This window comes from Alligator sinensis, unplaced genomic scaffold (assembly GCF_000455745.1).
Source record: "Alligator sinensis unplaced genomic scaffold, ASM45574v1 scaffold502_1, whole genome shotgun sequence".
Classification (NCBI taxonomy): Eukaryota; Metazoa; Chordata; order Crocodylia; family Alligatoridae; genus Alligator; species Alligator sinensis.
In genome coordinates, this window is record NW_005841896.1 from 2,918,489 (window position 1) to 2,943,303 (window position 24,815).

General features: G+C 43.0%; 1 protein-coding gene across 1 annotated transcript in view; it reads left to right on the top strand.

Moving 5' to 3' along the window:
• Window positions 1-735: 735 nt before the first annotated feature.
• The window catches only part of INSC (INSC, spindle orientation adaptor protein), a 215,226-nt gene continuing 191,146 nt past the window's right edge, over window positions 736-24,815 (top strand). Inside the window, exons 1-2 of the mRNA XM_025197414.1 lie at window positions 736-793; window positions 17,003-17,097. Of these exons, the coding sequence (XP_025053199.1) occupies window positions 791-793; window positions 17,003-17,097 (98 nt within the window). The 5' untranslated portion in view covers window positions 736-790. The remainder of the gene's footprint in view (window positions 794-17,002; window positions 17,098-24,815) is intronic.

A 24,815-nucleotide genomic window follows, 5' to 3' on the forward strand; every position in this document is an offset into this window, starting at 1 on the left:
TCAGCATTAAATAAAAGATAAAATGCAGCTCTAGAGCACACCAACCTGCAGCCCACTAGTTGCCAAGCTCAATAACAAATTCTTTCCCAGCTGCAGCTGTTACTAAAATGTTAATTACACGAAACACTGCCACTAATCAGTTTGGTTCCATAGTGCTGCTGCCTTACAAAGCTGTGCCCTCTTCTCATTAGGAGAGATTATAAAGACATGCAGTGATGAGATAAAGATGCAGAGGGAAAAATTGGAATTTATTGGATGTTTTGAAACCAAAATGCCTGGGGCTTTTTACCCAAAATAATTTTATGGGGAGGGGAAAGATGAAATCAGCCTAATTGGATCATTTCCCATGTCTTAGATAGTTGAAATATCTTTTCAATACAATATATAGTGGAAACACAATCCTTGGAGACCTTTACATCTAAATTGACAATTTGCTGAGAAGATCTATTGAAATAAAAAACTGTGTCAGGGCAAGGGAGCTGACTAAGGGAGAGGACAGGCCTTTTCTGTCTGTAATATCTACAGACTCTCTGGCCATGTGTGAATGGTAAACTTGCAGAGTCTGGTAGCAGTACTCCCAAGCACAGCATGTGGCCTGGGCTGGCTGCCTCCTAAACCAGAAAAAAATGTAGTCTCATCTCTGCAGGGCTGCTGATGGACTATTTAGCAGAAGGGTGGGCTAGCTGGCACTGTCATTCAGCAGTGTTAATTAGCTTGCTCATTCACTGACTGCACAGTGCTTCTAGTTTAGGAGGCAGCCTAGACAGAGCTGAGGACATTGCTGCAGAGCATGGTAAATGTATTTTCTTTTTCCTCTTGTAGACCTGACCAGACTTACATTACTATGTTAGGTCAAGCAGTCTGGGCCTTTACTCTCTGCCTCAATGGTGCCGACTCTCATGATTTTATTGCTATGTTCCTGATGTTTCGTGTCTTTCTTAATATTCTAGTGGCTAAAAATCAAGAAATGTCATGAGCATCTATCTTCTAGGCCTGGTAGCTTCAGAGAGTGCTTGAAAATATCAATAAAGGGCAGCCTGGATGCTCAGAAACTGGAAAGGAAATCTAAGGATCTAGTACACACACCCACACTTGCACCGCTCCTCAATTTCTGACTCATGAGGGCTTTCTTTTTAATTGCATAGGGTTAGCAGTATTCCAGTTCCAGATCCTTCCCTGAGTTACCTTCTGTTTGTAATTAGCAAGATGACCTGTTTCATTTGAGATGGATTTTTCTCTGGTCTTTCCCATTATTTTAAGTCCCTGATGTGTCATTAAATGTATTATGGCCAAGAAGGAAAAACTAGTTCAGCACCCAAAATACAGAGGTACCATCAAGTAGTATGAGACTGGGATGATGGATATTAATGAAGGTTTCCAAAGGACTTGATATGAATTTGTTACCCAATCTCCTGTTCAAGATACTGAAGGAATATGAAGAAGCAAATGGAAAAATATGAACATCAAAGAAGAATATGAACGCCCCCTCCCCATCCTCCCTCCAAAAAAAAAAAAAAAAAAAGAGGGGGGGAGGGGAGATGCTCGGAGGGAGGATTTTGAGTTTGTTCCAAACTGGACTCTGATGTTGCTGAGGAATAATTTATGCAAAGACTGCCTGCAAGTATTGCCATGGGCAGTGCAAGTTAGTTTGTTTTGGTTCTGAAGTGTAGGTAATGTAAATTTCTCCAAGCAAGGGTCTAGCTGCCCTTGACTCATATCTATGCTTATATAGAGAACATCATGCATATTCACTTTCCTTACCTGTTTGATTAATTTATGCCAAATAAAATCACATAAGTGCTCTCAAGATGCTGTTCTTTAATCTGATTTGTGTCATTCCATTAGCAGATCATCAGCTGTATAGTGACTAATGATTCCCAGATTTTCAGTATTGTAAAATGAGGACTGATACTCTTGGCAGAACTAGGATGGTCTTTTTATTATGATAGAAGAACCATCCTGATTTGATCAGATGGTATCTGGTCTCAAATGACTTCCAGCTGTAGATATAGGCTTGTTGTTTCTAAGTTAGCCAGGCTATTTATAATATAGTTTTTATTTCTAATTCTAAGCATGATAACTGATGATGAGAAAATTGTCTTGTTTTCATCAAAATGAAAAATGCTGCTGCTGACTGACCTTATTTTCAAATGATCTTTTAAATGAGGAAATGATGGTGTCAGAGTTAGTTGACATGACAGGACTTTGTAGATTTGCCTTCTAATTTGGACCGTCTCAAGAGTGGATATTCTGGCAGTTAGCAATTTCAGAAATGTGCGTGGTAAGTTTGTGTAAGTTTTGAGACTTGATTATCTAGGACATCCTTTTGAGAGGGGAGAACTTCCTTAAGGACATGATTATTAGGACTAAATGAATCACCAGTCTTTCACTAAGAATACTCTGACATAGCTGTGATGTGTCAGATGATGAGGTACATTTCTACAGTGTCTTTTAACGGAGTCTGGACCGAGGATCTTTTGGATTTCTAGTGTATGCTTCAATGTTTCAATTTGGCAACTAGCCAAAGTGAAAGCCTTAACTTTTCCATGTTCCATCTTGGATATTGAAGTTTATCTGATAGGCTTGGGACAGACATTCAAAAAGCCTGACCCTGAATTGATGCAATCTTTGTGGGTTAGTCTAACCTGCCTAGGTTGAACCAGTTTGCAACTGTATAGACATTCCCTCTGGACTGAAGAAATGCAGGCACATGCCTGCAGTGGCTCAGACTAGAAGCCAGAGGGTGCTAGAGTAGTCTTCCCTTCCACAGTCCTGAGCTGGGGGGAGATGGGAGTAGCCAGACCCAGGCAGGATGCTCTGATTGGCGGGGGGGGGGGCCCTGCTTGCACCATACCAGGCTTTTCCCTGCTCGCTGCTCAAGGGATGGAGGTGTTGCCAGCCCCCAGCCCCCGGCTAGCACTCTGAGACAAAGGGTGTGTGTGCAGTGCATGCCTCTGTTGATGATACTGAGCTTTTCAATCTCCCTCTCCCTACTTCTTCATACTGTCTGCAAACCTGACAGGCAAGGGAGCCAGCAGGGGGTTGATAACACAGTATTTATCAGCCTATCAACACAACAAAAGCTTCTCATTAGTTCAAGCTCTTCTTAAACAGTTTTCCAAGGAAGGAATAGAGGGACATTAACACCTGACCTGATAATTCGCTTCAAAAAGCCCTAAGAAGGCACTGTCCTGTCTGCCTGTCCCAGTGAAATTGGAGACACAGACACAGATACCTCTCAGCATTAGTTAGCATACCACAAGCTGGCTAGGGTGCATGATGCTGGGGTCCATGCTGTGGGAGATGGGAGGGAGGGGGGAATTCCTGCTTGAACAGTGAATGGGGGGGGGAGGAAGCATGAGGCAGGGGGAAGCAAGGCAGATTCTGCTGTGCCTGAAGTCTCTGCTGGAGCTCTGGATAGGGAGCAGAGTGGTGGGACCAGCCCTGTTTTCTGGAGCAGATGGCCCAGCCCAGCCTAGCACAGGGCTGCAAAGTCTGGGATGCTGGGGGACTCTGGCTTAACTTAAACCAGGAAGAGGTCTGGGATAGACAGTGCATAAACAGATTTGACCCAAATCACTTAAGTCTGATACTACATTCAACCAGGTTTATCTCAATGGCTGAAGCTAGTTTTTTAAACTGGTTTATGTGCATTGAACTTATATTATGTTACAGGTTTAAACCAGTTTCTGATCACTTAAACTGGTTTGTGTAAAGTCTGTCCCTAGCCATGAAGTTAAAGGCAAAATTATTAGCATCTCTTCTGAATGGCCATGGCAGTGATGATTCTTGTTTCAAAGTGTCTTTTAGACTAAGTTTAATTTCATAGGAGTCAACTTAATGTACTATAATTATTAGGTCTGTTCGAATAGGGAAGTATTAGATTCAAATTCAGATTCGGCCAATTTGGAGGACATTGATTTGATTCGGAGATTTAGATCACTGTCCTGAATAGTTTCAGCCAAATTGGCTTTGGAAAATTCAGTGCTGATTTGGAGAGATTTGGTGCTGATTTGGAGAGATTTGGTGATTTGGATTGGCTGGGGAGAGGCAGGCACAGCTGGGTAGCTGCAGGTTCTCCTGAGTAACGTGTGCCCCCACCCTGGCTGGGCAGCTTGTCTGAGTCCCAGCCTCAGCCCCAATCTCTCTCTCCCCTACTCCCCTTTCCTCCCCCCCTCCCCCAACCCCAACAGACTTACCAGCTGGAGGCAGCTGTCAGCTGCCTGTTTAGTTTATGGCCAAATCTCCAAATTGGCTGAATCGTTTCTGAATCAATTTGGATGCTTTGAATCAATTTTGGAGCTTTTATTTTATCTCCTGATTTAATTTGGATTCAGAGATTCGGTCCCCGAATGGGGCCGAATCTCCTCTGAATCGAGTCAGCTACTGAAGCTGTGCAGTGCTAATAATTATCCCAATTTTGTATGCTATTCCTAATCTTGGCATAAAAATTCCATTATGGGGAAAGAATGTGAACTGGAAGTTTAAGGGGTACTGTAAGTTATTTGTGATAAAATAATTTTCCCTTTTATTTTTATTTTGCCATGGATAGAGCATTGGATTCTCCAGTCTGCTAAAAGTCATTTCACACTGTGTAAGTTGACATCCAGTGCAAAATGGCCTTAAATCAGCCAGATATATCCAGAAGAGACTCTCACTGTGGTGAAGGAATCTCTGTTGCCATAGAACTGGTAATGGTTACATAGTTACCATCTAAACTAGTCATTTTTGACATAGCCTTTTTAAGGAAAAGGAGTGTGTGTCAGGATTTGCTTAAGGATGTAGTGGGCTGGTTTCTGTCATGTCTGTTTCTTCACCAACATAATAGCGGGCCTTATAGCTACTGCTTAAAATACAGCAAGATCTGTCCTGCCATTACTTTAAGCCTGGCCTGGCTGGCGTGGAATCAGAGAGCTACTTTCAATTCTCTTTAGCAGGGCCTGCTTTAGAGTGAATGGCAGATGCAATACTAGAAGGCCAAGCCTTGCACTAGCAGTTCCATTCCTGCAGCTAACTTATATTTGCTGTAACAGATTAAATGCTTTTCTTTTTTTAACTTTAATGCTGTTTCTGTCCCTTCCATGAGAGAAGTATTAGATTAAAAGTGGGTATTAGATTTAGCCTGGAATTAACATTTTGCAATATGAGATTTCCTAAGTTTCTTACTACATTCCTAATTTTACTGAAAACAAGATTTGTAGAAGGCTGCTTAGTGTTCTGCTTTGATTCTAGCACAATGAAGTTTGAAATATATATACTTCATTGGGTGCAATTAAGCATCAGGTTATAAAAATAGAAATTATCCTTTAGGGTCTGATTATACTAAGACAGTGGTCTCCAACCTTTTTATGGTAAAGATCACTTTTTAGAAGTAAAGGGCACCCCAGGATATACTGCACCCTTCCCTGACCTGCCTGCCCCCTGCCCTGTTCCCCATCCCACGCCCCCTGGACCATGGATTGTCCCAGACCTGGCTGGACCGGGTCTAATTCTGTGCCATGGCTACATTGAGCCATGCCCACCTAGTGGCCAGACGAATGTGGTGTTGGGCCCCGGCCTCGCTGGGTCTGGGACTCTCCATGGTCCAGGGGCTCATGTGAGGGGGGCCCCCTCCAATGGGTGCAGCCTGGCAGAGGCCCTGGGGGCCCCTGCCCCCCATCTGTGCTCCAGAGGCTCCAGGGGCCCATGCCCTCCCCCTGCCTGTACTCTGGGAGGAGGTTGCTGCTGTGGGCTGCCTGCTGCACCTGGAGCACAGGTGGGGGAGACGCTGGTCCCCGAGGCCTCTGCCAGCCTGTGCCCAGTGGCGGAGCCCCCCCACCCCACCCCACGTGCCCCTGGGCTCTGGAGACTTCTAGACCCAGCTGGGCCAGGGCCAGATGCCACGTTCCTCTGGCTGCTAGGTGGGTGCAGCTCAGCTCAGTGCAGCGCAGTGCAGTGGTGGCACAGAAGTGGGTTGGGCCCTGGCATGGCTGGGTCTGGGACTCTCTGTGGCCCAGGGGTGCATGGGTGGGGGGAGGTGCTCCTGCCACTGGGCACAGCCCAGTGGAGGCCGCAGGGGCCTGTGCACCCCCACCAGTGCTCTGGGTGCAGGTGGGAGGTACACTAGCCCCTGGGGCCTCCACCGGGTTGTGCCCAGCAGCGGGAGCATCCCCCATGTCCCCTGGGCCACAGAGAGTCCCAGACCCAGCTGGGCCAGGGCCTGACACCACGTTCCTTTGGCGGCCGGGTTGGCACGGCTCAGAACAGTGGCGGCACAGAAGTGGGGTTGAGCCCCGGCCTGGCTGGGTCTAGGAAGATCTGGTCATCCAGGGGCATGTGGGAAAGGGCTCCTGCCACTGGGTGTAGCCCAGCAGAGGTCCCGGGGGCCTGTGCCCCATCCCACCTGTGCTCAGGATGAGGCGGTTGCCACTGTAGGCTGCCTGCTGCACCCTGAGCACAGGTGGGGAGGGCATGGACCCCTGGGGTCTCTGCCAGGCTGCATCCAGCGGCGGGAGCCTCCCCCCATGCTCCCTTGGATGACCAAATCTTTCTAGATCTGGCTGGACTGGGACTGCCCCCATGTGAGTCCCCGCTGCCGTGGGACTTGAAGCCCCCATGTGGCCAGCTGCAGCGGGGCTTGAGGCACAGCAGCAGCCACCTCTGCTGCCTCTGCCCCCACAGAGATGCGGAGGGAAGGCCCCCCATGTCCCTGGGGGAGTCCTCTGGGTTCCAATCCTCCCACCACCCTGCCAAGTTGGGTCCTACTTACCTTCCTCTGCTCCTAGCTGGGCCTCATGGCCAGTCACTCACCACAGGGGCCTCAATCTGGCCCTGCCCCTTCCCTCCACTACAGATTGACCTGTTCGGGCTGGAGGTGGCAGGTGTGTGCATGTGTGTGTGCCCAGCCATCCGCCCAGCCCAAGATCGACCCAAAGAAGCTCCAGGTTTTACCTGTCATTCAGGATCCCTGGGTTGGTGGCCACTGTATTAAGATTTTGCTTCAAGAAAGCATTTAAACATGTGCTTAAGACCTATTGAAATAGGTCAATTATTCTCAGCCAGAGTGCTGGAGTGGCCTAGGGTGCCATGAGATCCTTTTAAGGGTGCAATGGGGTGCTGTGCAGTATTAGTGTTGCTAGGTGTGCAACAGTGCTGGGTTCATTTTGATTCCCAAGATAACTCCAGAGGCTACAAATAAGAATCTATAGTGTCAAAAACATTTTCACCTGTAATGGTCTGAGGTTTTTGAAACAGAAGTATTTCTCTGGTATTTTACTGGCAGAAAAGCAGTGAAAGCCAAGAGCTGGCTTTTTATAAGGAGTGCTTTTGACCTAGCAAAGGGTGTCTTAAGTTTAAAAAGCTTTAGAACCACTGAAATAATTGAATTCAAAGTTACTCAAACCTATATAAGTGCTTTCCTAAACAAACTGCTGAATAAGCATGTAGGTTCTAGTCCATGCTGAAGCCAAATGGAAATTAGGATAAATTTATTTAAATGTGCAAATTACCATATTTAAAGGACAAATTATTCTACAATGGTTAGTTAACAAAACCTTTTTAAAGATGAAAACTCAGGAAACTCCTATTATTATCTGTTATAAATCTCAGAATATCACTGAGTCCCAGTTTGGTATAGAAATGTCTCACAGATGTACTGGAGAGCTTAGAAGCTTGTTCTGTTATGTATGTAGAGTTGATTAACAGCAAACAAAAATGGCTTAAAATACTTAGGCCCCTTTCAGGTAGCTCGATACTTACAATGTTCTTATTCCTATTGAATACCCTTTTTTGTGGTAATGAAGTTTTAACTTCTGACAGTCAGTAGCCCCACTCCTGAAAAGTGGCTACATGTCTCTGTTGCCATTGCCAAGACTTCCGTCCAATTTGATAGTTTGTTGTAATTTTTTAATAGGTTGGCATTCACATGGGCAGAGTTCAAATGGATTTTTAAGAGATAAAACTTTGAATTTGGACTTTAGGTATTGCTTGCAGATCCACAGTTGTGTGCATAATCTCTATCTCCCTCTAGAAAGCAACTATGGTGGTGTGTGTGTGCATGCATGTTTATATTTTTAAGCTGAATTTACCTCTGGTGGAAGGTGCTGGATTGCCAACTCTGGAAGGAAACTGAATTTTTGATCTCTAGAAATAGAAGCTGATATGGCAACAGTACAAACACAGCAGATGTAAAATGTACTTTCCTGGCAATGTGTTTCAGTCCCCATGGAAAAAGCTCCAGAGCAGGTTTTTGTGACATGCTTAAATTTCAATGAACCTTGATGCATATGCACCTTTTATTGTGCCAGTGGTCCAATATTTTTGCACTTAAAGAATGCTTGAGCAAAAAACCAAAGATTTTGATTTCAATTAGTGTATAATGTCAAAAGATTAAATGTTTGCCACTTTTTAAAGGCTTTGTGGTGATGGCATGAGGTGATATTTCTAGGGAAGTTTGCAATCTTTTCCATTACAGGAATTGTTACCTTTTAGAAATGCTAACTAGAACTGGTAAACGACTCCCCTTCCATCTGCTCCAAGGATTTTTGTTGATATTTATGTTGACCTTTTTGTCAAAAAATCCCCCCCACCTCTTTTCCACCCCAAGCCCCAATTGTTGTTGGAAAACATAACAAATTAGATATAGCAATGCTGCTATTGGAGCTGTGTTCATGTGCCAAATAGCCATATTCTCACCTATGGTCAGACTCCCCACTTGTGCCATACCTCCTGTGATGCACCACTGTGATGGTCCTTATATTTCTGTCTAAGACCACAATAATTCAGCAAGAGAAGAGACCATAGTTGCTTAATGGGAGGACAGGAGGCACTTGGCTTGCAGCTCTCAGAAGACACTGTGGTAGGATTTATGAATAAACATGTTTTGTATTTTCACCAAAAAACAAATTTTATTAGGCTGTTAGCCAAAGAAAACACAAATGTTTCAGTTTCTGAGTTTTTCTTTCTTCAGTGAACAGGATAAATGTTCTGTGGACGGTAAGACTTTTTTTTACAAAAAATGTGCTCAGTTTAAAAGCCCAAGTGTCAGAAAAAAGTTTCAGTGAACAATTTTCAACCAGCCTTAACACTGACTTTAGAACGTAAGAATTGCTATTAACTGGGTCAGACCATAGGTCCTTCTGCCCCAGTATCCTGTGCAGAGGGTGGATGCTGAAAGGGAGAGTGAACTAGTTCTGTTCAGGGTTCCTCTTTCCACTGTTCATCTCTCCCACTTGCAGCCTCCAGCATTTAAGATCTAGGGAGTTCTGATTCAGAGGCTGTATCCCTGACTTCTGTGCTCAGTAGCTACTGATGCCCCTTTCAAAAATTCGTCCAATCCCTTTTTGAATCTGTCAGCTTCTGCAACATCTGGTGGCAATGAGTTTCACATTTTAAATGCATACTGCGTGAAAAAGAACTTCCTTTTGTTAGTTTTAAAGTTACTATCTACTAGTTTCATTTTGTGGACCCTAGTTTTTATCTTGTGAGACAGTAAATGATAAATCCCTATTGACTTTCTTTGTACCATTTGTACTTTTATAAACCTCGCTCAAGCATCTCTTTTCTAAACTGAATGGACCTAGCCTCTTTTAGTCTCTTCTCGTGTGGAAGCTCATCCATACCACTAATCATCCTTGTTGCCCTTCTCTGTACCTTTACAGATTCACAGATGAGTTCTTCTCTATCTCTTTTGAGGTGTGGGGACCAGAACTTGGCATCGTATTCAAGGTGTTGAGGCACCATGGATTTATAAAGAGGCACAACGATACTTTCCATTTTGTTTACAACACCTTTAATAGTCCCTAACAATTTCTTCGCCTGTTTAATGGCTGCTGACCGCTGAACTGATGTTTTTAAAGAACTTTCCACAGTCACTCCCAGATCTCCTACCTGTATGGTAACAACTAATGTAAAGCCCATAATAATGTAGGTATAATTTGGGTTATTTTTGCCCAGGTGCATCACTTTACATTTATCAGCATTGAATTTAATCTGCCATTTACTTGTCCATTCAGTTATGCCCAATCCTTTTGTAGTTCTTCACAGTTCACGTTGGTTTTTACCACTATGAATAATTTTGCGTCATCAGCAAATTTGGCCATCTTGCCACTCACACCCCTGTTGCAGCTGACCCCGCTGTTTACTAAACTGACCATTTGTACTCATCTGTTGCTTTTTGTCTTAATGCCAATTTCTAATCCACAAATGGATGTTCCCTGTAATCCTTGTGACTACCATTATAGTTAAGAGCCTCTGGTGGGAGACCTTCTCAAAGGCTTTTGGAACTCCAAATAGACTATGTCAGCTGGATCACCCTGATCCACCTGCTTACTGACATTCTCCAAAAACTTTAGTATGTTGGTGAAGCATGATTTCCCTTGGACAAAGCCATGTTGAGTCCTCCCCAGCAAGTTATGTTCATCCATGTGTTGAACAATTGTTTTTTTCATTATTGTTTCTACCAATTTTCCAGGAACAGAAGTTAGGTCTACTGGCCTGTAGTTCCTTGTGTCCCCTTTAGAGCATTTTTAAAATATGGAAGTCACACTGACAACTCTGCAGTCATCTGATATGAAGGCTGTTTTTAGTGATAGGTTGCATACTACAGTTAGGAATTCAGCAGGTTCCGATCTGGGCTCCTAAAGGATCATAGGGTGAATGCCATCAGGTCCTGGTGATTTGCTACTGTTTAGTGTATCAGTTTTCTCTCTGACCTCATCTACTGAGCCCTCAGTTTGGGTCAGCTTCACTGACATGTCCCTAGAGAGGAGTGGATCTGGTGACAGAATTTTCTAAACATCTTCCACTGTGAAGTTAGATGCCAAGAATACATTAAATTTCTTGGCATTGGCCCTGTCATCCTTTAGCACCCCCTTTTACACCCTGATCATACAGGGCACAGACCGAAGTGATCATTTTTGCTCAATCTGGCCATAGAAAGTGGTCTATAGCCATGACCAAACACAAGTGCATAGCTGTAGACAGCTTAAAAATGGCCTATTGGGCAAAAATCTGTATCCTTTTTGCATGAGGGGTCAGATGAAGATGTTTCAACCACAGAGGTTGCCAGCAGCATCAGTGGTGGCCAGAGGTGATCAGTGACTGCCCACAGATGCCACTGGCAGTGTCGGCAGTGAAGTGGGGGGCAGGTGGTGAGTGGTGACCGCCCACAGGCACCACCAGCAGTGTTGGCTGAGCTTCTTTCAGGCGTTTTCTATCCAGAAAGATTCTGTGGTACCTCTTTTATCAGTTGAAAAATCTACCCTATTGGATTCAATGCAGTCTTTGATGTGGGGTGCCACTCCCCCCCACCAGTATGACCTATTCTATCATTCCTGTATAATTTGTATCCTGATATTACAGCATTACAGCATTGGCTTTATTCCACCATGTTTCAGAGATACCTATTATGTCAACATCATTATTTACTGCTAGACAAGGTTCCTTGGGTGAATCTGATCTTTTATTAGACCAACCCAAATAGTTGGAGAATAGTTATTAAGCAAGCTTTTGGGTTCAAAAACCCTTCGTCAGGCTAAGGAAGTTTCAGCAGTTGGTGTGTGCTCTTCCTGGATGGAATGAAAAGTTATTTACTGCTAAACATTCAAGTTCCTCTGCCTTTGATCTTAAATTTATAGCATTAATATAAAAGCACTTTTTATTGTTGCTTGGTTGACCACTTCTGTGTGTGACCTTTTATTCATTAAAGGTATTAGCTTGTGCTTGTTTTCACCTTGTTTCTTATCTCTATTTTTTTTTGGTTTCAATCCTATAGGGTATGTCAATTCAAACTGTATGCTGTTCCACATCTTTCCCCCCAGTTTTAGTTTAAAAGCTGCTCTACTACCTTTTAAATGTTATGTGCCAGGAGTTTGGTACCTTTTTGGATCAGGAGGAGACCATCTCTTCTGTACAAGCTCCCCATATTCCAAAGGGTCCCTCAGTTCCTAATAAACCTAAACCCTTCCTCCCTATACCATTGTCTCAACCACACATTGAGACTGTGGAGCTTTGTCTGTCTATTGGGCCCTGGGCATGGCACTGGAAGCATTTCAGAGAATGCTACCATAGAGGTCCTGCCTGGTCTTGAACCTCCTACCTAGCAGTCTAGATTTAGCTTCCTGGACATCTCTGCTACCCTCGCCCATATTGTTGGTATCAACATAGACCATGACCACTGGTTCCTCCCCAGCCTTCCCTAGCAGCCTATCTGCACATCTCATGAGGTCTGCTACCTTTGTACCTGGCAGTGGAAATCCTCTTGGATGTCACAATCCCATCTATCTATGTGCTTAATAATCAAATCGCCCATTACCACCACCTGCCTCCTTCTGTCCTGTGGAGTTCCCTCCCTTGGAGGAGTATCCTTGGTCAAGAGGATACTGTAACATCAGCCGGAAGGTGGGTCCCATTTAAGGGATAGTTTCCCTCTTTCCCAGCTTGAGGCTCTTCATCCCTGAGGCTCTTATCCTCCTCAGCAGAATGGTAACTACTACAGTGGAGATGGGACAGCTCTAACAATGTCCCTGAAAACCTTATCCCTAAATCTTTCTACCTCCTGTAGCTGCTCCAGTTCTTCCACCCTAGCCCTGAGAGGGGCTCTCTGCATGTGTGGGATTGACAGGTTGGTACAGGTGAATGAGTGTGGACCTAGGAGGTCAATCTCTTCCCTGTGTGTTTGGAGCAGCATGAGTCTTGATGTTGGGACTGATGGCAAGTCGTATGAGTCTTGAGCATGGATAGAGGCTGAGTGAGGGTTCAGGGGACTGATCTGGTCTATTGTCTGCATGGTCCAGAACGGTTCTTCGGGTGAGGTCCTAGGAGGACAATACCCTGCAGTTTCTTGGGGGATTGTTGGCACTGGTGAGGGCTCAGAGAGGTCAATATTCTGATATCCTGTTGGTGTGCATGTATATGTGGTCAGAGTGGAGAGTGCTGGCGTGCCATCTCACTGATAGGCTGTCAGTGAGTGAGAGAGCCTGCTGCTCTCAAGCACCCCAGTGAGCACGCCTCTGTGTGGGTCATTGCATTGTTTATTGCTGTTTTAATAGGGGAGGGTTTGGGGGTTCATATTTTTGTACACACTGTTATCGTTTATTGTTGTATATAGTTGGTTTTATTCCTTCTATTTTTGGTGTCTTTGATTTTTTGCTAATCAGTTGTTTTTAGCATCGGGGTAGCACTGGGCTACACTGAAGAGAGCAGGCCTGCCCACTTTCCTTTCATTAAGCATCTGTCAATTAGCAAATTACTTGATTGGCTAATTACCCACAACACTTTTCTATATATCTTGCCCATGGGATTGTCAGTTTTTCTGTATGAAAGTACATGTATCCAACCAGTATGTTCAGGCCATTACTCAGAGATTGTGCAGCTTCCTGTCTGCCAAAGAACCACATCATTTCACATCAGATCATGGCCTGCATATGCATTTAAAAAAAAAAAAATGGTTTCCACCTATGGACCCAAGTAGGTGGAATGTAGCAACTCAGGGTAAAGTTGGGTTACATCTAGACCATTCCAAATCTGTGGAATATTGGGTGGTGTTAGTTAGCACATGTTGTGAACAGTTGTATGTTAAAGGTTAATACTGTTTCTTGCCTGCACAGCTCTGATCTGCTGTTAGAGGGCTGGTGAGCAGGGGTGTGGCTAGGAACTTTATCCTTGCCTAGGGAGAATGGGTGAGGTGGGGGGGACAGGGAGGAGGGACTGGAAGCAGTGCATCCTGGGATGTTGGAGGATTGCTAATTGCTTGTTTTATCTCTGTGGAGCAGACGGAAGTTACCCTAACACAGCCCAGAGTTAACTCTTGCCTGAAGTGGGCACTTTACTTTAAGTTGTACATGTTTGTGTTTTATGGGCACTTAGTATGGTCTAAGTGTAACATGTAACTTCACCCTCAGTGTCCCCGAAGAACAAGGGGGCACTGTTCCTCTTTAGGTGGTTTGTTATGTAGAGGAAATGCGTATGAAATAGTCTGCTTTTCTTTTTCTGGCCTGATCAACATTTAACTAGACCTTGAAGTTTTTAGGCTTGATTCTAATGAGTGACTAGAAAAATAAAAATCACTTGAAGTCTGCGAAGAATTTTGGATCCTTCAGGGTGCAAGATATTATGTCAGCTGAGATTAGAGCTCAGCACATGATCTAAATATTCATTTTGTGGTAGGATACCTAATGTGATGTTAGACATTTTTAGAAAGGCTCCAATTCCTGAAGGTAACATAGAATGTGGTGACCAAGTTTGTATCTGTGTGCAGTGTTCAATTGATTACTGCTAATGGAATATATTGGGGACTGTCATTTGTTTGTGTATAAGTTACCTCAATTGGCTGAGCTAATGGGGAAGCTGCTTTTGGCTTGCCAGAGAGAGGCCTTTTGATTTCTGTATTAGGAGCAGAAGAATATGAATTCTATTCCTAATGCTGTGTACAGGCAGCTGGCTGGTATCCATAATGTCTTTTTAGCCACAGACTGTTAGAAAAGGTCTTTCAGTTCTTTATGTACATTTTAGGATTTATTTTTATAGAGAGGAAACTTGACCTTGAAGATGAAGATTTTAAGCAAATTTTACATCCTTGATTTAAAATGGGTGTTCCACATCCACATAAAGTGAATGGAATGAGATCTTTGCAGTAAAATTGAAACCACAATTACTTATATTTGCTTCTCTTAAATGTCTTGTAGATGGAAGGGCAAAAGTGGTGATTATTTCTGACATAGTGAATAAAGATATAATTTGCTTTCTCTCTCTCTCTCTCCTTTCATGGTTATATGGTAGATAGCACAGCCTCAGAGATTCAATTCTGTAGTCCAAGCCAAGAATGGACATGCACATGCATATGACACGGCCACATATATCTATGTACATATAAATAATGTAACTTTATTTGGATGCACGGAGTATGCAGGTATCAAATGTCAAACCATATTGTAAAATGGAATTTCTTCAGACTGACAGTCTTTTTCAATCACAACATTCAATAATATTAATTAAACCCAAACACTTTTTAGGTTTTTTATGATATTGCATTTGTAGTGCATTTCTTTATTAGACATATCTTTAAAAAATAAGTTAATTTTTTACAGGGAGAAGGTGGGAAAAAGTTGCCTAAGCAACCTAGTAGTATTAATGGATAGAGCATGTGAATGCATTACTTTGGCCATAATACTTTTAGAGGCTTAGGATAACGTTTGTGGGTTCTGATACGCAAATCTTGAATAAAGCAAGGAAATGCATTAGCACTGATGTTAGGTTGTTAGGAAAAAGATTGAGGTTGACCCCTAGTGCCAATTAGCAACGCCTAGGAGTAGCAAGTTTCTTAAATGCCATCTGAACAATACTTGCAGAAAATAACCAATAGCCAGTGGTCTATTACCATAATTTTACAAGAGGTTCACTTAATGTTGCTTGGTTGGTGATACAGGTGACACTTTTCTGGCTAAACTATTCCATCCCTAACTAGAATCCATTGGTTCTATATTCTTTCCCTCTGTAATTCAGGACATATCTGTTTCATTCTGTTGCCTGGTCTGAGTCCATCAATCTCTTCACCACCCCCTCTTCTGTTGTCATTTTCCTTTTTATTTCTTGTCATTCTTACCTTGAATAGATTCATCTGAGTTGCCCCCCAAACAACCAAATGTTGTTGTACCAGCAACCCATCACAATGGGGATTAGATTGTTTCTTGTGATGGGTTGGTTGGTGGAATAGGTTTCTTTTGGCTCCTTTCAGTCAGGGACTAAAGTGGGAAAACAGCTTGCAGCTTCCCATCATTTTTCCTTCTCTTCTTTGGCACAAGAGGCTGTGGAACAATGCTGAATTTCCTGCAGACTGCAGAGTACTTTCTGCAGCTGCCAGCTACAAAAACAGTTCTGAAAAACGTTACAAATTTCTAAAGGAAAGGAAAGGATCCATAATAAAGAAGGCAACACTTCAGCCATTATGCATCAAGGTCCTAACCCAGCCTCTGTCCCAATAGGCAAAGAGTGCTGACAGAAGTAACATTTGAAACATTTCAGATGCCTTTGAAATGTTTCAGAGAGCCAGCTATACAAACCTGCGTGCCCTTTGAAATGTTCCAAAAGCAATTGAAGTGCTCCAGTATAGTTAGTGCCCCCCCGCTTAAATGATTTCTTGGCTGATCCTGCACTTGAGGGGCTGCCAGGTCCCTGCTAGGACTCCACTCTGCTGCTACAGAAACCCACGCCCCATCTCCAGTGCTGAATGCCACAGTCCTGATCCTCTGTACCTCTTCATTCTGAGTGGGAGAGGAAAGGCTTAGAGGATTTGGGACTGGAGAGTCAAAATTGTGAGGGTGAGGGGCTGGGAAGTCCTTGCTGCCACCACAGATATGTATCCCCTGCTGTTCCTCTCTCCCTGCCATTTTCCACCAGACCCATTAGAGCCCCCAGGTCCCCCACTGCTGCTTATGTCTGGCTCTCCAGCCCCATCATTCTACTTCTGTCTTCTGGTGCGGGGGGGCGAGGAGGAGGAGGAGAGGTTCAGGGGGATTGTGGCTGAAACGGTACCTTTCTGAAATATCTCCAAGTCTGTTATACTTAGCAGTGCTTCAAAAATTACTTCTTTCCTCACCCAAAACGTGTGTTTGTATGCTGTTAAGTGATTTTTTTTAACACACATTTCCATTCTGTCTGCAACCAAGCCTTCATGTAGCCTTGTGTGTTCTAATCTTTCTAAATCTGGTTCCTGTGGTGGACCCCATGATTGCAACTTGTTTCAAAGAGCTGTGAGAAGGCAGGATGATGGTCCTGTGTTGCTTCACTGCTGTAATAAAAATGATTGTCAGAAGTGGCTCTTTGTGCTATACAATAATCCAAGCATCTCAAGAGAATGGCAGTTATGTTTTATGTAATGTGCCTTGCCCTTTGAGTTTGCATAGATTGCTCTGCTTCATAAACAAAAGTCATCATTATTCCCAAAATGGGAGATTTTACACTCTTTTGTATCAGCTTACTTTTCTTCAATTTAATTTGCTAATCAACTTTTTTTTTTTTTTTTTAGAGTCTGGCCTATGGAGAAGCCCACAAGCAGACTGAGATAAATATGGCTTTTCAAATTGATAACCGCCTTGAGTCCTTTTCATTGCCAATTCAGCGGTAAGTGGTGCTACCTTTCATAAAACAAATTCCAAATTTCCTAAAATGAAGAAATCTGAAGAAAACCAAAACTTCATTTGTTCCTTGTGTAATCCACTCCCACCTCAGTATGGTGCCCTGTCTCTCTGTAGTGGTAGCTGGGGCTCATATGGATGCTGGCAAACCTGCAGAAGAGGTTTATGATTCTACATCCAGAGGTACCAGGCTGAATTTGTGTTGATGTTAATCTACCCTTGGGTGCAGCATAATTCTTTTTTTGCAATGGTTTGAGTTCCTTCCAAGAGATCAGCCAGCCCTATAAAATAAGTGATTAAATTCTGTAAATTCCTATAGGATGTGTAAAAACAAAACCTCTTTGCTGGAGCAACCTTAGCAAAATGTCATTGTGCAGCACTCAGAAGAAACAGAACAATCTTCTGTCTAATGAAAGGATCTTTGTTTAGGCATTGGTGTTGCAATGCTTGGGATTTACCTGCAGTGAATCCAGTCCCCACATGGGGGGACTGCAAAGATTGCTTAAGTTTTATTTTACTATGCAGCTGTCATTTGGCAGCCAAGGCAGCCTTTAGTTTTCATTTATTTCTAATATAATACAGCTGTATGAGTAAATGATTGATATAACTAACTTCTCTATTCTCACTGGGCTAGACCCTTGAAATTTGCTACCATAATTTGCTATGACTGCTGAGTACAGGAACAGAATTGCAGAGGTAGACAGTAGCTGTTTCATTACAAGTCACCCACCTGTTAGCAAACCTACTGTACTATGTTTTACTAAAAACATCTTTGAGATGCTACCCTAGAATCTGTGGTGTTCATTCATTAAGGACTATTGACCATTGAGAAGAAAAAATAATGTAATTTGATTCTTCCATACATCATTGAAATAGAAAGCATAGTAGAGTTGTACCTTATAGATAGGGACCTACTTCATTCATGATGAGAAAAGCCCTTTTTGCAGATTTGTCTTAGTATGAAGCATCCATTTTGGAGTGGCTCTGCCCCTTGGTGCTGATTGGTAGAGAGGCCCTGACCCTCAGCATCAACTGGTAGAGAGGCTCCAGGGGGCAGAGGGGGAAGGACGGTTGAGGGGGTAGCCACCTTCTTGACTTCTGGCTGCCCTTTGTCTGGCCCCACCCCTTACTGCTGATTGGCAGAGCAGCCTGGGTTGGGGGAGGTGTAGGGAGGAGGAACAGCTCCAGGAGGGGAAGACTTAATAAAAACTTCCTTTTTAAAATTTTTTTGTGCAGATTTCATGGGCAACCCTGGATTTCGCGGTTTCCATGAAATCTGCAAAACCATGAAACCATGATTTAGGTAGGTCCTTACATATAGACTAACCAGTGTGTGTGTGTATTTTATACGATAGGCATGTAAATTTAATTTACACTGTTTATATAATCTATTGTCTCATGAGACCAACAGATGCCTAGATACGCACACATGCATGCACCCACACACACGTACACTTTTGTTAGTCTCATGCATGCAGTTACTCATACATGCACTGGCTTTGGCTAGATTATAAGGTGCAAATCTACCCTGCCTTCTACTTGACTTCAGATTAATGGGTGTCTGTACATATGCTCTAGGGTGTGGGAGGGGGATTTTACTTAGTGCGGCTCTTGGATAGTTGCTTTAATTAAAATGTCGCAGCATCATACGTATTCACATTTTAAAATGTCAGTGGAGGTGCTTTAACTAAAGCTCATTTGAGTTTTAGTTAAAGCACCCCCACCTCCATTTTGAAATGTGGGACACTGAATACAGGTGATGGTGAAGCATGCTGGCACATTCTAATTGGAATGCATCGGAGCATGTGTATAGGCACCCAGTCTGGCTAATTACATCTCATCGTTCAAATGCCAGCAGGAAAACAAAATATCAACACAATTGCTTTAGAGAGAATATTGGCCTAGTGTAGGTTAAAACCTTTGGAGAATCAAATTGCAGTCACTGGTTTTAAGAGATGCTGGCTTTACTAACCACATCCACCAAAGGATGGATTGCTGTCATCTACGTTAGTGCAAGCACTTAGTTTATGTCTTTTAAACTGACTACCTATTCAGGTTTTAGCTTGCATTCTCCATGGCTCACAGAAATCATTTGGCTTGGGTTTAAATGTGCTTCAAGTCTGAGCTAGCTTGTTCAGCTAGGGGTGCATGACTGTTTCTTTTACTTAATGTGGAGTTCATTCACACTGTGGTGAAGACACAGGGGAAAAACCATTCAAGCACTGAGTATCCTCCAGTACCTTTCTCTCAACTAGCTTAAAAAATAGGCAAGTTCTCCTTCAATTGGTACAGACTAAGATTCCTTCCCAGTCAACTATCTCAGCATAAAGAACCATAAGAAATGCCCCTAGTACTCATGAGTGAATGCAAGAACAGTGAGGGTGCACAATTGTGGTATGGCTTTGCTATGGAAAGGCTCAGACTAACACAGGCACTGAAACTTGAGTGCCAGTCACCCAGCTTAACTGTGCAATGAAGTGTGCAGTGGCTGCTAACAGTCGATCCTTGGACCTAAAGACAAACATTTAAAGTTGAAGTGCATCTTTAAGAGTTGTGCTTTACACTCCTGTTTGTCTGAGAATCAGGTTAACGAGCAGGAAGTGTGAGACTGCTATACATCACACAGAAATTATACACTTAAAAAATCTGGTTCAGTTTAGGGGTTTTTTTTTAAATCTTGTAGTACCCTACCAGACATTTTAAAGTGCATTTTGTTTTCAGAATGTTAAATTAAACATCTTTCCCAAATAATAACATCCTTTTCCATAGGCAAAGCACAGGATATAAAGTGGGCCTCATTTTACATTCCTTGTGCACCCACGACTACCAGTAAGGTCAATAATTATTTTGGCTGCACACAGAATTCAGGACTGGGGCCTCAAATTGTGCTCCTGTGCTGTTTAAATTGTTGTTTACACTGTTCTCTCTCCCTTATGATTTTGTGGGAAATCACAGTTTGGCTCAGAAGGCCCCGGAGGGTTGAGTCAGTACGTTAGTGGTTTTCTAGCATACTGTCAGATCTGCCTTCTCTAATTGACATCTGGACTGCTATATTCAGTGTTTGAAATGTACAGTATCTCTACAGAAACAAACAAAAACAAAAAAGCCAAAAAGAAAACCATTGTTATAAAAACGTATTTCCCATCTTATTGGGATCAGATCTTATCAAAAGTGACAGATGTATCTTTTATTGGAAAAATATTTGGAGGGGGATGTAAATTCCTTGTTTCTTTCTTTCCTTAGGATAGATTTAATTGGTTTTCAAAAGCTGTCAGTAGACTTACCATGAAACATTATTCTTCTAAGCAAACACAGAAAAATAGTATGGTTCATATAATTGCCATTTTCAGATTGATAATAATGGTCAGTTCATTACAGCCTTTTCAGTATATATTCCTTAGAAGTGTATACAGTCTATTCTGTAATGAAGTTACTTGCATAGCTTTTGAAAACTTCTATGACTGATGAAAAATACTTTTTTCACACCTTTCTTTTGGAACTTTTACTACGTTTAAATTCTCATAATTCTGAAGGATTTTTTTCTAGTAGGGAGCTACTTTTCTTTCCCCTGGATAATTACAGAAAATCAGACTTTTGTATATACTTAAGTTGAAGCTCATGTGGCAACCACCATTCTTTATCATATTTATTTTGTACAATCCCTTCTGGATGATAAATTCAAACCATGATATAAGTACAGGCATCCCGCATCTTACGCGGGGGTTACATTCTAAAGGCAGAGCGTAAAGGTGAAATCGCATATTACCGTGCCAGCGGTGACTGCCTTTGCCTCCAAAACCTCCCGCCACCACCACAGAGCCATGCTTAGAGCTGTGTGGCTGGCAGCAGCGGTGCAGTGCAGGGTGGTGGTGGGGATAGCTGCGTGCCGCCCGGCCACCACCATGCCTGGTGGCTGGCCACACAGATCTGGGCACGGCTCCATGGTGGCAGTGGGAGGTTTTGGAGGCAGAGGCAGCGTGGTGGTGGCCGGGCCTCCAGGTAAGCGTCAGCGCCACATGCAGACTCAAGGCCCCCCCCCGCGTATAGTTAAATTTGTGCAAGTTAAATGCGCATATGATGCGGGATGCCTGTACTTTCACTCAGCACGTTTGCTCAAACTGACCAGCATAAACTACCACAAAAAGATGTAGAAAAGAATGCTGTGTGTTATTTTTTGTTGTCTGTTTATTGACTGCCATGATTATGGCAAAAACAAAATGGTGTAGCAAATACAGAATATTTCAGTATAAAATGACCTTAGGAAAAAGTTTGTACATTTAAAAAACTCCATATGATGCATTTGTATTTCTCACCTGCTAAAGGCACACCTCCACACTTGTTTTTGGACATTTTTCTTCATAACAGTCAATCTGCTTGTTTTAAAATGCAAAATAACTAATTTTAGAGTAGGCATCTGCTCCTAAAGTGAGATCCTCCTTCCTGCTTTGGCCCTTTTTATATGTCACTGTACCAAGGCCCCTGCTCCATTACTGAGAGGGGGAGGGAGCCCAGGGCCCATTGACCAGCCCCTGGAACAGACTTAATGGAAAAAGGGAACCTTAAATAAGATGGCTGCCCACCCCAGGTGTAAGCATGATTGGTAGGCCTGGAGCAATAGACGGGCGGGTGACCGAGGGAGAGGTTCGAAAGCCCAGGACTTGGCCCAGGAGAGGCAGTCTGGCCATAGGAGCCACAGGAGGCAAAGCTCCAGTGGACTGCCTGGAAGAAAGGACTTTGCCCCACAGGAGGGTGGAAAAGACCCTGTGCTATGAGCAGCATGAGATAAGAACTTTGAACCTTTTGCATTTGTATTACTAAGGGGTGAGATTAACTCCAGCAAGAGAACTTACAATTGGTAAGTCTTATGTTTGGGAGCAGATGCTCATACTTTTGATTTATATTTAAACCGGAGAACTGTGGTGGCAGTAAGAAACAGAGGCCACTGGAGTGCAGCAGAGGCACCTGGTTTAAGCACTTCTACGGGCTGGAGCCCTGGGGGTTGCTTGCAGGCAATAGCCCAAATATGTTTCAAAAGGGAGGACTGTGATGCATCAGAGGACTGGGTATCTGGCAGCAAAGACTGGGGGAGCATAAACCTCTTGCCTGCAAAGGGAGCGTACATAGGGGCTGGGTAGCCCAAAGCCCATAAAGGGCTCAGCTTGAGCCTGAGAAGCTAGGGTCCTGGTGTGGTGGACACAGCCAGACTGAAAGTGAGCTGAGGCCAGAAGGGCCTGTGTTCAGACAAAGACCTACCCCAAAACCTGCATCTGCCTCCTGGGGCAGCCTCCTTACAAACCTATAACATCAAGTCATGGCAGGAAAGATAACCGTGAGTGGGAAGGACCCAGAGAGCCTGGAAGTACAGGTGAGGAGGTTGGAGTACAGTGGCAAGTCAGGAGGGGAACTTTGTTGTGTCAGCACCAAACTTTTTACATTGCAGCCACACACAATGTTCAGAGTGGAATGAAGGAGGTCTTAGGCAGTGATTCTCAACCACAGGGCTGTGGCACCTGGGATGCCTTAAGAACCTTTTAAGGATGTGGTGGGATGCCACACAATAATAGCACTGTTAGGTGTACAAGTACTTACAAGTACTTACACATGATTTATAAGATAAACCTGAGATTTCAACTAGGAATCGAAAGTGCTAGAAATATTGGGACCTGTTGCAGTCTTTCTGAGTTCTCTGCAACAGAACAATTGCTCTATTTTTCAGCAGTCAAAAAATGAATGAAAGCTAAGAGCTGACATTTTCTGGTGCATGTCTCAAATCCAAAAAGGTTGAAAATCATTGTCTAAAGATACTGTATCTAGTTGATGGAAGGTTCCTTGGCATAGGTATTGTTGGTTCAGAGGACTTTCTCATAAATCTTGGACAAAGCCACATACTGAGGATAGGACTATAGCACTCAGTGGTATCTTGATTCTGGGCATCACTGTGGTCCATATGGCTGCCCAAGAAGGTTGCTGTAACTTAGGTCCTTGTGGCTGTCTAAATTACTCCTCTATTACCAGGAACAGCCCAGGACTGGAAGGACGAAAAAGTGGTTTATAGGTATCTTATTCTATTCTTTTCCTCAGGCTAAGTTCTGCCCAGCAGCATTTAAAGCAGGAGTGGCCAGAAAGTTGCATGGACACCTTCTGTATGTGACATGCAGCAGACTGGGGAGGGATACGCAGCATAGATCAGATGGGGCAGGTAATAGAAAGCAGAGAAGCAGATCAAGCAGGGAAAGGGAATTGGAGTGTCACTTGGGGAAGTTGTAGGGCTAATTTGAGCCAAGCCTGCCAAAAATGTTGGCCCTCACTGTCTTAGTCTCATCCCTGGAATATGGTGTATGTTGAAAAGACATTCATTATCCAGGGGAAAGAAAAGTTTTAAAAATGAAAGGTGACCTTGGAGAGTGTTTGCGCATTGATAAAAGATGATATTTATCACATAAATAAGTTTTAATTAAACATAAATAAGTTAAAGGTCAGGAGTTTGTGAGCATTCAGACCAGAAAAATCGTGTTTTATCGAGAATTCTCAAGATCAGGGAGTTTCTCCTTTTTTAAAATCTGGTTTAAATCTTGAACCATTGCACAATGTCGTAGTGTACCTTTTTAATTATATGATACCTTCAACCTGAAGCTGTCAAACCACTAAATGAATATGAACACATTAAATTTCATATGATCCCTGAGACCTAGATAAGTATTTTTTCTCTGAAGTACAGAGAGATTAAGGATACATTTTTTGATTTTGGGTGCCTTTTAACTTAACCCCATTAAGTTCAGTGTTGTACCTCTAAAAATTGGAGTACTTCACTTAGGATGAACTTTATAAACTTGGGGGACTTAATCTAAACTGAGTTGCTCAGAGAGAGGAAGCCTGTGGCAGAGCCAGGAATAGAATACAGGTTTCCTGCCTCCCAGTTCTGTGTCTTAACCAAAAGACAATCCTTCCTCCCTTTGTTAGACTTTCTTCCTTTTTTTGTTAGACGAAAGAACTGAGCTCTAAGAAGGAACAATGTGGATGAGATCACTCCATGCATATTTATAGCCTTGTACTGCTCTCTAAAATGTACTCTGTATCTGAAGTATTCAGATAATTTATCAAAGGAGCTGCTTAAAGTCTTTTGTCATATAAATTAAAATCTACTTGACCTCTGCCATTAAGAAAATCATGTTTTTCGGGTTGGCTCTTAGCTCTATTCTATCTAGACTTGACTAGAATACTACATTGCTCTATCTTTTGACTTTCTTGCCTGTTAATATATTTTCATAGCTGCCTTACAGTGTGCACACTGTGGTGTTACCTTGTAATTTTGTATATTAGGTAACAGTGAATGGACCTACATAAACTAAATCATAAAGAGCTACATAAATGACTGGTAAAGGGAGCTATATAAGCTATAGGGACAGTAACAGATCCAGGTATCGTATGATGTGGCTTACCCAAAGTATAAACTTGATGGAAAAACAGAAGGAACTTTCAGTAAAGAATCATTTTACTGAAATATTCATTATCATAGGAACAATTTTACAGGATAAAGAGGGTTGTGTTTAACACATGGACAACTAAGCCTTCTTAAAGTAATGTAATAATCTGGTCAGGCTGAGTGGGGGTTTTAAATTTTTTTTTTAAAAACACCTCAACTCAAGTCTTTGAAACTGTCCTCAGAGCTTTGCATGTGTAACCTAGATTTGTGAGGCAAATGGA